This window comes from Oreochromis aureus, linkage group 9 (assembly GCF_013358895.1).
Source record: "Oreochromis aureus strain Israel breed Guangdong linkage group 9, ZZ_aureus, whole genome shotgun sequence".
NCBI lineage: Eukaryota > Metazoa > Chordata > Actinopteri > Cichliformes > Cichlidae > Oreochromis > Oreochromis aureus.
Window position 1 is genome coordinate 15730296 of NC_052950.1, and position 14667 is coordinate 15744962.

General features: G+C 40.6%; 1 protein-coding gene across 1 annotated transcript; it reads right to left on the reverse strand.

Moving 5' to 3' along the window:
- Positions 1–835: 835 nt before the first annotated feature.
- On the reverse strand, positions 836–14398 carry slc51a (solute carrier family 51 subunit alpha). Its single transcript, XM_031750033.2, has 8 exons — positions 14046–14398; positions 10062–10213; positions 9907–9980; positions 9437–9595; positions 7825–7936; positions 3497–3643; positions 3260–3365; positions 836–1878 (listed from the first exon to the last, which is right to left on the reverse strand). Exons 1-8 carry the CDS (start codon positions 14164–14166, stop codon positions 1733–1735), a joined length of 1017 nt encoding a protein of 338 aa, XP_031605893.1. The 5' UTR covers positions 14167–14398; the 3' UTR covers positions 836–1732.
- Between the last annotated feature and the right edge of the window lie 269 nt (positions 14399–14667).

Below are 14667 nucleotides of genomic sequence, written 5' to 3' on the forward strand. Positions count from 1 at the left end.
AGATGGCTCAGAAGAAGCATCTCTCAGGTTCTGTGTCAGGTCTTTGACTTTTTTTTTCTTCCTGTTTCTTAAGAACACGACTTTTAAATACTGTTCATTTGCTGTACATAGCCGAAGAATTGGCATATCTATGGGCAGTGTGTCCTAAAAATAGAGAAAACTAGACAAGTGGAGGAAGAAAATACAGTTTTATGCCTGTCATACTTTGTTAAGTTTAACATTTTTTATCGAATCACCTAAAGAAATGCAAACAAATGGTATGTTTTGGGAACTGGCTGCTAGTAACAAAAAGCCTCTTTTCTAAGTTTGTTATGTGTAGATACAACATTGCTTCATGTCTTGAGTTAGTGAGGCGGTAGCTCAAGACTTTTGCACAGTACTCGATACTTCACTCATCTGAACTTTGGTGATTTTTAAAAATATTTGCTTTGCTTTATTTTTCTGTAGTGTTGTTTTCTTGTAACTGAGCACCATTGCGATGACCTCAAGTAGATGAGAATCAGCATCCATCAGCGAGGATTTATGATGCTGTTCCAGCTTTTTTCCTTTATCTGTTTCGCAAGCATAAGGAAATCATGCATTGAAATCTCCAGAGACAAAGGCTTTCTTTCGCTTGTGTACTTCACAAGCCATTATTCAAATGGTATCAAATTAGCCTACATAATTTCTGGTAAATTATGGGAAAATCTCATATTTGTAAAATAAAACATCTCCTAAAACAACCCCCTGATACCACTTAATTAAGAACATGTTTTCTGGCAGTCAGATGTGGTTCTCTGTCTCACTGCAGATTATGTTTTGGAGGAAAACTAAAGGGTTCTTCTGGGGAAAAAAGTGTGTATACAAGCGTTATTACACAAAAAAGATCAGGCGACCTCGAAAATGTGAGAATGTGGTGTCAAATGTAGCACTGAGAGCTCTAGGACAAAACAAGTCCAATGTCTGAGTCTTCAGTAAAGCTGTATTTTAACTCTTCAAGCTATTGCCAGTGCAATAAGTATCTGTTTTTGTGTACAGTACAGTGAACTGTATTCACAGACAGTGATTTCTGGAAGTGTTCCTGAGCCTGTGCAGTGATTTCCATGATGGAATGACACCTGTTTTTAATGCAGTGTCATTTTAAGACCTGAAGATCACATGCATCCATATTGATTTTTGGCCTTGTCACTTGTGCATGGAGATTTCTCCAGGTTCTCTAAATTATTGGATGACATTAGGCACTGTAGATAATGAGATATTGAAAGTCTTTGCAATTTTACATTAAGGAACATTATTCTGATTTTTGATTTTTTTGCAGATTGGTGAACCTCTGCCAATTTTTACTTCTGAGAAACTCTGCCTCTCTAAGATGCTCTTTTTATTCCCAGTGATGTTACTGATCTGTTGCCAGTTAACCTGATACTCTGCAAAATGTTCCTCCAACTGTTTTGTTTTTTATTCCCACTTACTTTCTTTGAAAAAAATGCAGACTTTCAAAGAGAGTCAGTCCATTTCCACGGGATGTTCTTATTAATTTCACATGCCTGTACATGACCTGAGTATCCTGTCAATCAAAACTGTGTAGCGGACTCGCAGCCAGTAAGCTTAATGAGCAGCCACACGACCCATTTACATATAACTCATATTTGTTATTTTGAATATATGCAATGTCTTAATCAAATACTTGAAAGAAAATATGAATCAAACATACAAACACACACACATACATACACACATTAACACAATTTAGTTCTCATGGAGACTGTGTTAAGTCAGTCATCCTGGTGTTTTCATTGGCATCCTGCTCTTCAGGTAAAGGATCGTACTGTCGTCGATAGAGCAGCCGTGTTACCATCGTTATGATGAACATCTCCATGATCAGCAGCTGCTGGCTCATCACTGTGAAGGCAGAATAAGGACACAAACAAGCTTAGCTGTCACAGGGTTACTGGTAAAAAAAAATAAGGATACTGATGCATGCTAAATATGATACAGTTGGATCCATAAATATTTGGACAGAGACTGCTTTTTTTTCTTATTTTGGTTCTGTAAATTACCACAATGACCTTTAGATGAAACAACTCAGATGCAGTTGAAGTGCAGAATTTCTGCTTTAATTCAGTGGGGGAACAAAAAGATTGCCTAAAAATGTGAGGAACTAGAGTATTTTTTAACACAATACCTTCATATCGGGGGCTCAAAAGTAATTGTACAAATTAAATAAGTGAAAATAAAGTGTTTATTTTTAATGGTTTTGCTGGCAATGACAGCCTGATGTCTTGAGCTCATGGACATCACCAGATGCTGGGTTTTCTCCTTTTTAATGCATTGCCAGGTCTTTACTGCAGTGTCTTTCAGTTGCTGTGTGTTTGTGGGCCTTTCTGTCTGAAGTTTAGTCTTTAACAAGTGAAATGCATGCTCAGCTGGATTAAGATCAGCTGACTGACTTGGCCATTCAAGAATATTCTACTTATTTGCTTTAATAAACACCTGGGTTGTTTTGGCTGTAAGTTTTGGGTCATTGTCTGTCTGTATTTTTGAAACACCCCCAATCAATTTTACTGCATTTAACTGGATTTGAGCAAACATTACATCTCTTAACACCTCAGAGTTCATTTGGCTGCTTCTGTCCTGTGTCACATCATCAATAAACACTAGTGCCCCAGTGCCACTGGCAGCCATGCACGCCCAAGCCATCACACTTGCCCCCGCTGTGTATTACAGATGATGTGGTTTGCTTTGGATCATGAGCTGTTCCATGCATTCTCCATACTTTTTTCTTGCCATCATTCTGGTAGAGGTTAATCTTGGTTTCATCTGTCCAAAGAATGTTTTTCCAGAACTGTGCCGGCTTTTTTTTACATGTTTTCTAGTAAAATCCAGTCTAGCCTTTCTATTCTTGAGGCTTATGAGTGGCTTGCACCTTGCAGTGAACCCTCTGTATTTACTTTCATTCAGTCTTCTCTTTATAGTACACTTGGATATCGATGCGCCTACATCCTGGAGAGTGTTGTTCACTTGGTTGGCTGTTGTGAAGTGATTTCTCTTCACCATGGAATTGACTCTGTGATCATCCTCCACTGTTGTCTTCTGTGGACGCCCAGATCTTTTTGCATTGTTGAGTTCACTACACATTATGTCCAAGTCCGTTATTTAACTATGATCGAAATATGTTTCAGTAAACACATACAAAAATAAAACTTGTGTCAGTGTCCAAATATATATGGAACTGTAAATATGTGGATGATTGGCCTGACTGGATAGATGGATGTAAACTCACTGTATCCTCTGATCGACGAGGGGAAAGGTGGAGAGCAGGCGATGGTGCCATTTGAGCCCAAGATGTTGATAATAGCTGTCTGCAGCTGGGTAAGAATCAGGAGCAGCTAACGACACAAATGAAAACATACAAGAACTAATTGTAGTTGCAGCTTGTGTTATCCTGGCAAAACAGTCTTTCAAATCTGTTAATAGTCTTTGTCCAAAAGTGTGCACATGTGCTTGATCAGTGTCTTACCTGATACATGGCGTATTTCGGGATGATCTTTATTGTTCGCAGGGTGTTCTTCAGGTGTATGAATGTGATGCCAACAGGCCACAAACCTGTGATTGTCAAGACGCCTACAAAACTGTTGATCCATATTGCATCTCCATCAGCGCTTATCTGCAACATACAACACACACACACACACACACAGAGTGGAGTCAGGCAACGAGGGACCAGAACTGTACAAACTGATGACACACTGTGGAAAAAAGATGGCAGGAAATGTATCTGAGAACTTTATATAAAACTGGATATTAAAATCACGTCAGATATCTATTATTCTATTATATTCTATTATATCTATTAGATATCTATTAACAAAAAATAGTTGTGCTGCCAAGAATAAGCATTGCTCGAGGTGAACACTAATGACAGCATGCTCATATGGTCACACCGACAGCAAGATGAAGGTTAAAGCAAAATGTTCACCATGTTAGCTCAGTTGAGTTGACTCAACAGTGTGCAGGACATAATTAAGGCGACTTTGGTGACTTAGAAAAACTACCAACACATCAACAGTAACCATCAACAGTAATCATTTCATATATAAAAATGGTCAAAACAGCTTGGCCATTGTCTTTAACATATGAACATGGTGATTTATTTTTTTCATACAAAATTGGAGTTATAATATTGGTTTAACAGTACTGTAAGCAGAGCTTTGTCAGCTGACATGAGAAACTAACAACAAGAATACAGAAATGAAAACAGCTTTAACAGGATTTCAGGGTAGTTTCAATTACATTGTGCTGTCACTGGGCACTTTGTTAGGAATACCAGTTCAACTGGTTATCATGGGAGAGTTTAAATCCATCTTAACGGAACGAGAGAATAATTCTTTTAGTTTGTGTGATTGTTTTTAATGTCGCTCTTACTTCATCTGTTATTGTATATTTTTCACATGTCTGTACAGGATAATGTTTTGTATAAGGACTACTTAAGTGTTCCTTAACACAAATGTTTAATTGGCCAATTACATCGCAACAACTCAACTGCTATTGCACCTAGGCATGTAGACACAGTCAAGATGACCTACTGAAGTTCAACCCAAGCATCAGAGTGAGGAAGAAAGATGATTTGCATGACTTTGAATGTGGCATGGTTGTTGGTGCCAGACACCCTGATCTGAAACTGCTGATCTTCTGGGATTTTCTCACACTAGGGTTTATAAAGAGTGGTCTGAGGAAAATAATATCTTGTCTGTTCCCTGGGTGAAAATGCCTGGTTGATGCCTAGGTTTTGTAGTGAATTGCTTTGAATGGAAAGAAAGGCATCAGTAATTCAAATGGGCTACAGCAGAAGTGATACTTTTGTAATTCACACAGGCTCACCAAAATTGGACAATAGAAGATTGGAAATATGCTCTTTGGTCTGATAAGTCTCAGTTCTGCTCTGAGATTTGGACGGTAGGGTCAGAATTTGGTATGAAAAACATGAAAGACTGGATTCACCCAGTTCAGGCTGCTGGTGGTGTAATGGTGTGGGAGATGTTTTCATGCCTGACTTTGGGCCCCTTTGTACTAAATTCTACTAAATTGAGCATTGTTTAAACACCACAGCCTACCTGAGTATTGTTGCTGACTGTGTCCATCCCTTTATGACCACAGGGTACCCATCCTGTAATGGCTGCTTTCAGCAAGACAACGCACCATGCCACAAAGCTCAAATCATCTGAAACTGCTTTCTTGGACACAACAATGAGTTTGCTGTTCTCAAACGCCCTCCACGATAACCAGATCTTAATGCAACAGAGCATCTTTGAGATGCAGTGGAACGGTAGATTCATATCATGGATGTGCAGCCAACAAATCTGCAGATGCTAACTGTGATAGAATCATGTGGATATGGGCCAAAATCTCAGAGGAATGTTTCCAGGAGCTTGTTGAGGGCTGTGCCACGAAGAATTAATGCAGTTCTGTAAGAAAAAGGGGGCCCAACAAAGTAGTAGCAAGTGTGTGAGTGTGTGAAGACTCTTGTGGCTAACAACATGTGATTTACTCAGAGTGGAGTTAGCAAAAGTAACTCTAAGTAGAAAATAATTCACTGTCAGACAGGTGGCTGAATCTAGACTTAACTGTAACTGCTTGATTTAAGGGAGCAATCATATGACACAGTGAAACAGATAAGTAACATAGACTATAAAAACTACTGTACTATAAAATGAGGCATGTTAGGCAGATCAGCGATTTTGTTTTCTGTGACTTAGCTTTGAGCCAACTTCAGCTTTTGTGACTGTGCAAACCTCTTCCCTGTACAAACTATGTCTAAACTGAAAAAAGGGACTATTAACCCTCTGTCTCTACAACAGGCCTAGACTACAAATTACAACTGTGGTTCCAGCTGTGTATAAAACGTCCAGAGCAACAGAGTATGTTTTAAAATAATTTTCAATGAAAAAACTAAAGAAGCAACCAAGAAGCTCTCTGAGAGCGCACACCCCCTCAAAGGCTCTGTACTCTCTGGGCAGTATTTACTTTTGGGCAGCATGACAAAGGTGCACTTTCATTACACAAACATTATTTAGAAGTGGGTAATCAATAACATGTATTGATTTTTAAATAACTGGACATGAATAACTTGAGTTTACACACGGCTTAAAAGAATTAAATGAACTATTCTGTTAAAATTCTGGGACACTAATCTGATCGTTTATGTTGTAGTTTTAGCTGCTTTGGTGTTAATGAAATGACAGTAACAGCAGGTGCACTAGAGATGCAACAATGAGACAACCCCCATGACAGGACTGCTTTTACAGATGGAGACCACTGAAAGATTTTTCACTAGATTTTGCATTTGGCTCGGGTCAGTGTCACTGCTGGTAGTATGAGGGTATACCTGGACCCTTCAGAGGTTGCACAGGTAGTCCAAGTCCTCCAGGATACCACATCAGCATGTACCATTGCCAGAAGGTTTGCTATGTTTCAACAGCGTGCTCCTGGAATTTACATGTACATCTCTCCTAAAGTAATTTTACAGGGTCAAAGAAAGTCCTTAACCCATCAGCAGGACTGGTATCTGCTCCTTTCTGCAAAGAGGAGCAGGATGAGCACTGCCAGAGCCTTACAAGATGACCTCCACCAGGCCATTGTCGTAATTGTCTATGACCAAAAATAAGTAGCAGACTTCATGAGGGTGGCCTGGGGACGCAAAGTCCTTTGGGCCCTGCGCTCACTGCCCAGCGCCATCGAGCCTGATTGAGTTTCCAATAGAATAAGAGAATTGGCAGGTCCATCTCTGTTGCCCTGTGCTTTTCACAGATGAGAGCAGGGTTACCCTGAGCACATGTGACAGATGTGAAAGAGTTTGGAGAAGTTATGGAGAACGTTATGATGCCTGTAACGTCGTTCAGCATGATCGGTTTGGCAGTGGGTCGGTGATGGTCTGGTCCAGATTTAGGAAGTAGATCTCCAGGGCACCATCTTTCATCTCATTAGGAGCATGCCCCAATTAAAAAAAAAAAATCTAAACTAGATCTTCAGGCATGTATACAAACTCGTGGGGGCCATTTAGACTACTGAGTACCATATTAAGTTGCTGCTGCAAAATTTGTGGGAAATCTGATGCATATTTTTTTTAATGGTGTCTTTGAATTATGTCCTTGGTGGGGTGATAATTTTGATTGCTTCTATTTCTGTTTTAGAAGCCAAATTTTAATGAACTATTAACACAGCCCTGTTCTACACCATATAGGATTCTAGTTGCCCAACAGTCCTTCTTTTCTGTATTTTCTATTTCATGATGTGCCAGATGTTTTCCGTTAGTGAAAGGTTTGGGCCTGCAGACAGGCCAGTTCAACACCTGGACTTTTTTATTATAAAACCATCCGTTGTAATAGCTCCAGTATGCATCATCTTGCTGAAATATTCAAAGCCTTCCCTGAAAAATACATCTGGATGAGAGTATATGTGTCTCTAAAACCTGTATATGTTTTTCAGCACTGCTGGCGCCTTACCAGATGTGCAAGTTGCCAATTCTACAGGCACTAATGTAACCCCATCCCATCAGGGTTGCAGGAATTTGAACTGAACACTGATAACAAGCTGGATGGTTCCTCTTCTCTTTAAGCCAGAGAATGTGTCATCTGTGTTTTCCAAAAAAAAAAAAAAACCCCACTTAAATTTTCCAGCCTTTTGTTGCCTCTGTCCCAACTTTTTGGAGACGTGTTGCTGCCACCACATTCAAAATGAGCTGATATTTTTACTAATCTTTTTTTTTTCTTTACACAGTGTCCCGACTGCTTCAGAATTGGGTTTCTATTTGGAGAGATAGTTGTTTACATTTCTGTACTTTCAACTCACTTTCTTTATATCATAGTTGCCGTGGGTGTAGAGAACAATGGAAAAGATGGTGAAGGCAGTCTTCAGGACGGCAAACTGGAAGGAGCCAAGTTTGAGCAAGAAGAGAGAGCGTCTGGAGACGAAACAGAGGAAAGCATTTCATTATCTCTGCTGATGACCCGGAATAATCTAACCTCTGATTTACAGTAAAAACCACAAAAAGTTCATTGTGCAGTTCCACTATACCTGCCCTTGAACGTTACTTCAGGATGTCTGGAGCAATACAGAGTGGATCTGGACACATCTCTGTGTGCTGCTGGCATGTCAAGATTTGACTGCTGTTACGCAACCAAAACAACATTGTGCTTCTGAGGTGCATTAGCTTTTTTTTTTTTTAACATAAAAACAGGGCACAGTATAAGTAGCTGAGCATGCCCTGGCTTGATTGTCATCATCTTGCAATTCAGAATGAAGGCTTTTTGTTAACTTTGTACATTTGCCTGTCACTGCTTGGCAATAGTGTGGCCTCATTCCAAGAAACTACGTGGGAAGGAGATAATGCTTGTGTGGGCAAATATCTGCCAAGTTCACCCATTTTCTTATTTGGTCATCATCTTTAGGCTTCAATAGGGACACGTTCATAGATAGACTTCTCTAAGGGATGAAGATGCCCCGCAGTCCCATATGAACTGAGACGCCAGGTCAGCTCTGTTCAGACAAAACCACTGTGCGACTCCTGTATCTGATTAAAATGGCCAAATCAGAAAGTCCATTCCAACACATGGTGCCACTTGGCTTTCTTCTGCAAGAGAAGGGCATGATATGACTGTTGTGTAAATGCTGCCCCACCTCGACCTAGTTGAATGACCAGCAGTGTAACCTGGATTCTGAGAACCGGACTGAAGCTCTAGTATGAATTCAGTGCTCTATGCAAAGAGGCTCTGTGTTTGTGTAATGTTTGAACGGGGGCGCAAACTACATCAAAGCCACCCGCCATGGTCTGTGCTTCATTAGCATTCTAGGTGGTTGCCATCTGCCTGTCCTGGAGCAATTGCCCAATATCAAAGCATCAGTGGAAACATCCTTGGAAATTGACCACCCTTCGCTGGAACTATTAAATACGGACAGTAAATAAATACTGTCCTTCGCAGGTGAACGCACCATTTCAAGATTATTCTTCCATATATGTAAAACTTCAATAAAATAAGCCTGGAATTCAAGCAAACACGAGAGCTCATGCTTGATTGCACTGGCAAAATTGCTTTCAGGTCTCTCTGACTGCTTTCAGAGAACTTTTGTGGATGTTGACACGCTCCTTTAAAGGCCAAAATTAGCCGTGAGGTTTAATCTAGTTTATTTAATCTGGCATTTATAGCCTCAAATCCCCCTCCACCCCTACCCCCTACCTACCAAGGAGGAAAAAATCTGCCAAAGAAAAAGGCTCTTTTGCCAAGAATAACGAAAAACCAAGATCGGAAACCGTCCATCATCATCATCAGCTTTAGTGACTATTCTGAAGATATGCATCTGCTGAGTGCTCTCCAGAAGTTAGTCATTTAGCAGGTTTACTCTCATCTTACGCGGCAGTAAACTAAAGCAAAAAAATGAGTGTCTGTGTCACTTGTGGATTTACCGTGTGATGGCCACGTCTGGCAGGCAACAGCAGCAGCAGCAACAAGGCCCCGTGCTGATCTTCAGTTTATATTTTCCTGCACGCTTCAGAAACGCCTCGTCGCCACCCACCTCTTCCACCATCAGGATCAGGAACTTGAACACCACGATGGCAAAGTAACTACGGTGAAAGAAGAGGACGAGACGCGGGTAAACGGAAACGAGGAACATGGGAATGAGATCTAGGAACGTAGGAAGAATAAGAGAAAGAGGTTTTTGGAGGAGGGCTCAGGAAGAGTAGTAGAAAAGTAAATGACACCTCACACATAACATAACAGCACTCATGTTTTCAGTTTTTCTGTAGGTTCTGAGGTTCAGGTTTCACTATTATCTTTCACAGCAGGACTCTGCTGGTCAGAGAAACACAGCACAGTGGGAAATGGAGGGTGAGTAAAGGAGAAGGGATGAGTGGGAAAAAAAATAAAAACCCACCAGCTGGAGAACATATCAGTAAACATGGTAGATCTGGGGAACCACATCCCCAGACATGACATGGTGCCAATCGCCTGAAAAAAAGAGAAAAGTGTCAATTAAAGATCCAGGTATACGTTTGTGTCATCTGTTTCTTTTCTGCAAACTGTTCTCACCGGTGCTGCTCCATTCACCCAGACGATGAGACTCTTCTTATTGGCAGGTACTTTCTTATAGATGTAGATACATTCCTCTAAGAAGACCAGCAAAGAAACTGTTGCCATGAAGGTCAAGATGCCGTACAGGATGTAGTCAAAGACACCAAACCCTGAAATTAACAAAGGAAAAGGAAAATAAGTTTGTTTTCATCAAATCTGCGGTGATCGATATGATCTTCGATTCTGCTCATGGGTATTGTTGCTGATATATTTTTACCTTTTGCTCAAAATACTACCTACAGCTGAAAATGCCATGTCAAAGTGTTACCCTGATATGGTAACATGAGAAGCTAAGTGCTAGCATGCTGTTTACAGGAAAAAGTCCAATTCAATTCAATTCCAATTCAATTTTATTTATATAGCGCCAAATCACAACAAAAGTCGCCTCAAGGCGCTTCATAGGTACAGAGAAAAACCCAACAATCATATGACCACCTATGAGCAAGCACTTTGGCGACAGTGGGAAGGAAAAACTCCCTTTTAACAGGAAGAAACCTCCGGCAGAACCAGGCTCAGGGAGGGGCGGCCATCTGCTGCGACCGGTTGGGGTGAGAGAAGGAAAACAGGATGAAAGAATTAGGTTTGACCCTGTAAACCACAAGAGCCCTCTGATGTCAGAGAGATCCGTCTCCTCCAGCATGTCCCAGAGGTTCTCAGTGGGCCTAAGAGAGACATGATATTTCATGTTCCCTGAATCACTCTTGCACAATTTGAGCCCAGTGAACTCTGGCTTTGTCTTAATCTAAATATGCCTGTGCCTGTGTGATTCAGTATATTCATATTGTCAACTGAGCTCAATTTTTTGGCCTTATTACACCGATGAACCTAGACCCGACCAGCTGAAGCAACCCCAGATCACAGCATTACCCACTTCACTGCACAGGCTTGTTCGGTAGACACCAGGCATGACAGCTGAGAATTGCTTCATCAGCTCTCCTCTGACATTGATGCTCCCATCACTTTAATCTTTATCAGACTACATGATCTTTTCCCATCACTCCAGATGCCAACCTTTATGCTCAGTAACAAACTAAGGCTTTTTTTTTCAAGCCTCACTGATAAGTGCTTTTCTTAAGGCTCACAGCTGTTTAATCCCAGTCTTTTGAGTTTTCTTCATATTGTATATTGAAATGCTCTCAATTTCACAGTTAAACGTGAGCTTAAATGTGAGCTCTACGGTTGATTTCAGCAATCATATCTTTTGAGATGCTTTTTCTAGATGTTTGGCCACTGCTATCTTTCCTAGTTTTAATAGTGTGTCGGAGAGTTAACCCAGTTTTAGTAGTTTCAGCAATCTTGGCTGTTTTCTTTGCTTGACACAGGCCAACATTTTGACTCTTCTGAAAATGATAAACATCTTTTACCGCGACCACAGGATATGCCTTCTGACATGCACGTTGAAGAAATGAGAAGGTACTCAGTGCTGAATTCAGCTGTTGTGAGGTGAATCATATGAATCACTGCAGTAACTGTCCAGTGGAAGGCTCTTATCTGTTTGCTTAGTTAAATCCTGGCAATGGGGGATTTAAGGGGGAAAGTATTTCTAGGTTAATATATTTGTGGGCTTCTGTTAAAATGATTCAACAATCATTTAAATAAACTAAAGCCAAATACTGCCAGACCAAAACAAGCTCCTGTAGCTTTGCCCACTGTTAGGCTGATTGATATTCATCTTTGTGCTAGCAGAACTTACTTTGTAGTCAATAAACTAAAGTGCCATCAAAGACGTAAAATGAAACAGCAGCTTCTCGTAAGCTGGTTAATGATTCTGAAACAAGGTGCCATGCATGTGGGCAGAATTATGCACAATGGAAAGTAACAATGCAGGGCAAAGTGTAAGTTGCGGAAACATCCACAGCAGCTGGAAACCAGCAGCTAGAGAGTCTAATTACGACTGAATTGTTCAAACTGATCTTTCACAGAAAGGACAGTGTGTGATAAGAAATCTGCAATCCGGTTTGTGTCTGAACAAGAATGGGAGGAAGGGCTGAGTAAAAGTTCCAGCATGCTGGTATAATTAAGAGGATTCTCGTAATGTGTGTCATTTCTTCTCTGGTGTTCATGGTTTTGAGCGCACAGCATAGACAAGAGACCTTCGTTCATTTGTTTGTTTGCGAAGAGACAGACAGTGACTGAAATCTGGAGCCTATAAATCACTAATTTATTATTATTATTTTTTAATCAATACTTTATTTGTTTTTCGGCCAAATTCTAGCGATATTTTAAGTGTTCTCTTTGACCACTCAAGCTATCATACGATGAACCAGATATGTATGTGGCGCCGTCTGTTTAATTCAGCCAAGTGGTGACGAGGCCACAAGGTTTTACCCTCTCCTGCAGTGGATAATCAATCCTTGATTTTTGGGGCTGTTACTGATTTTTGAGAATTAATTAAAAAAACAAAAAAACCCAAAACAAAACATTGCCCACTGGCCAATCATCTGGTTTCATTTCCTAACGTAATATTACACATCTTTGTAGCACATTTGCTGACTGAGACATGCAGTCTGAAGGACATTTATCTCAGCACTACAAATAAATAAATAAATTAAAAAAAAAAAAAAATTAAAAAAAATCTGAAGCTTCAACAAACAGGATGCAGCAATAATTTAGCGTAAAATCGAAGGTTAATTCATAAAAATAATTTATCATTAAGGAAAATGCGCTTGGTATAAACTGAATATATATGTCAGGTAAATTCAAATGTAACCAGAACCCATTAAATGTAACACTTAACACTGTTCTCATGTAAGCAAACTACATTGGAAAATGTACACGTAATTATTTAGTTAAAGTCAGAAATTTGGGCAAAATATTGTTTATTTCAGTTTGTCTCGTTGCTGATCATGTGTAGCGGTGCGCATGATCCAAAACAGACATTAAAGACAAAATAGTAAACACGTTTTTCAAAAAAAAAAAAAAAAAAGAAAAAGAAAAAGAAAAGAAAAGAAAAGAAAAAAACGCCCGCAGGCCAAATGGAAGCCATCCAGAGAATAAAACTGAAGCGCAAACATGGCTCACACTTTCACGCTCTTATTATTGGGATATTACAATAAGAATATTAAATCCACATCTGTAGAACGTTTTAGGGGGAAAACAGTTTACCTTTGTTGTGCGGTTTGTCTATTTGTTCGCAGATGGGTTACAGTAAATGTAAAGCGAAGGAGGGGGAGTCTGTAACTGTACTAAAAGATCACTTACTGTACACTTCAGTGGTGGTGAAAAACCGAGCAGATGTTGGCACACACCTGGCTCTGAGACAGCGTCAAACTGAGCTTAAATAGTTTGCTGGGAGGGGGCACGAGCAAGATACCATAAAAAATACGTATATCTTATGGTCTGTGTATTCCAACACAGTATTAATATGTAATTCTCAGCTAAATCTATATTGTGACCCCCCCACCCCCCAAAAAAGTGTAACATTAAAAGCCAAAAAAAGAAGATTCTCCTAATGAAGGTTAGAAGGGCACAGTGGCCCAGCTGGTGTTCACAGTATGGATTTTTACTGTAAAGAAACAGGTAGCTTTGATTTGACTGCTGCCCTAAAAAAACTGTTTACAGAGCACAGCTTTTGAGAGGATGACACAGAACTGGAACCTTGGTACATTATTTATTTTGTTTTATTTCATATGTCTGAAAAATCCTCACTTCAAAGTAGTTGACCATCGTGCTGTAAAAGGGCAGCAACATAGCACAACTTCAGTCTCTCATTCCCCAGTGTGCTTCAAAGACTTGCAGGAATCCCATTAAGTCCTAATGAAGTACAACCAGCAGTTTAGTTTCTCTGCTCCGCCACCGTTACCAGGGCTCTGTGACCCAGTGGTACACAAAAACCCTCCCACCAATTAAAATTCCCGTGGATCTGCTGGTGCTGCTCGTAGGGAGCTTTTTGGGGAACCGTGAAAACGGGCAAATCTGCCGTGCGGAACCCGCTTTACTCACTGCGGATGACAACCATGGCGAAAGGAGCCTCCTCCGTTTGACATATCGGGTCAGAGATAGGGAAGGATCTATTGCTCATGTTGGCTCCCGTCGGTGCCGTCTCGGTCCCCTTTCCATCCATGGACGCTCGATGCGTAAAAGTCCGAAGTGGCTTCTCCTGAGAGCGTCCTCAAACTTTTTAAAAGGGCATATCTGCTTCTCAGATACCCTGAAACACTCAGTCAGTGCAACTGGACCCCGCCTCCTTTGAATAGACAAGGGTGAGCTGTCTGCATCTGACGGGGAACCTACGCACAAAGGATGACTTTAAAGTAGTCCCAGACTCTTACCTCCTTTGAATTGGTGCAATATTGATTTCCTCACAGTTTAGATAACACTGAGCTGATGAAAACGCGTGAGTCATGTTTGTGCCACCGTGGCTTTTGTCGTTGAACGCAAAAGCAGCCGTTCTCCTCTCCTGTTCATTATGGCACACTTACATATATAAGGTGGAATCTGATAGAGGGTTAGCTAGATTTCTTACTTCACTGTTACTGTCAACTCTTCTCAGATGAGGATTTGAGCTAAGTGGGAACATCTTTAGGACGGAGGAGGAGGGGCAGTTTGACAACAACAGGGCTGC

What these genes read in the sequence shown, in the direction of transcription:
- slc51a (XM_031750033.2), bottom strand. Translation starts at nt 14,166, where the DNA reads ATGGATGGAAAGGGGACCGAGACGGCACCGACGGGAGCCAACATGAGC. An exon ending in ACTGATATGTTCTCCAGCTG is followed by an intron (nt 9,596 to 9,906) that starts GTGGGTTTTTAT and finishes CTTTCACCGTAG; the next exon opens with TTACTTTGCCATCGTGGTGT. An exon ending in CGAAATACGCCATGTATCAG is followed by an intron (nt 3,366 to 3,496) that starts GTAAGACACTGA and finishes TTGTGTCGTTAG; the next exon opens with CTGCTCCTGATTCTTACCCA.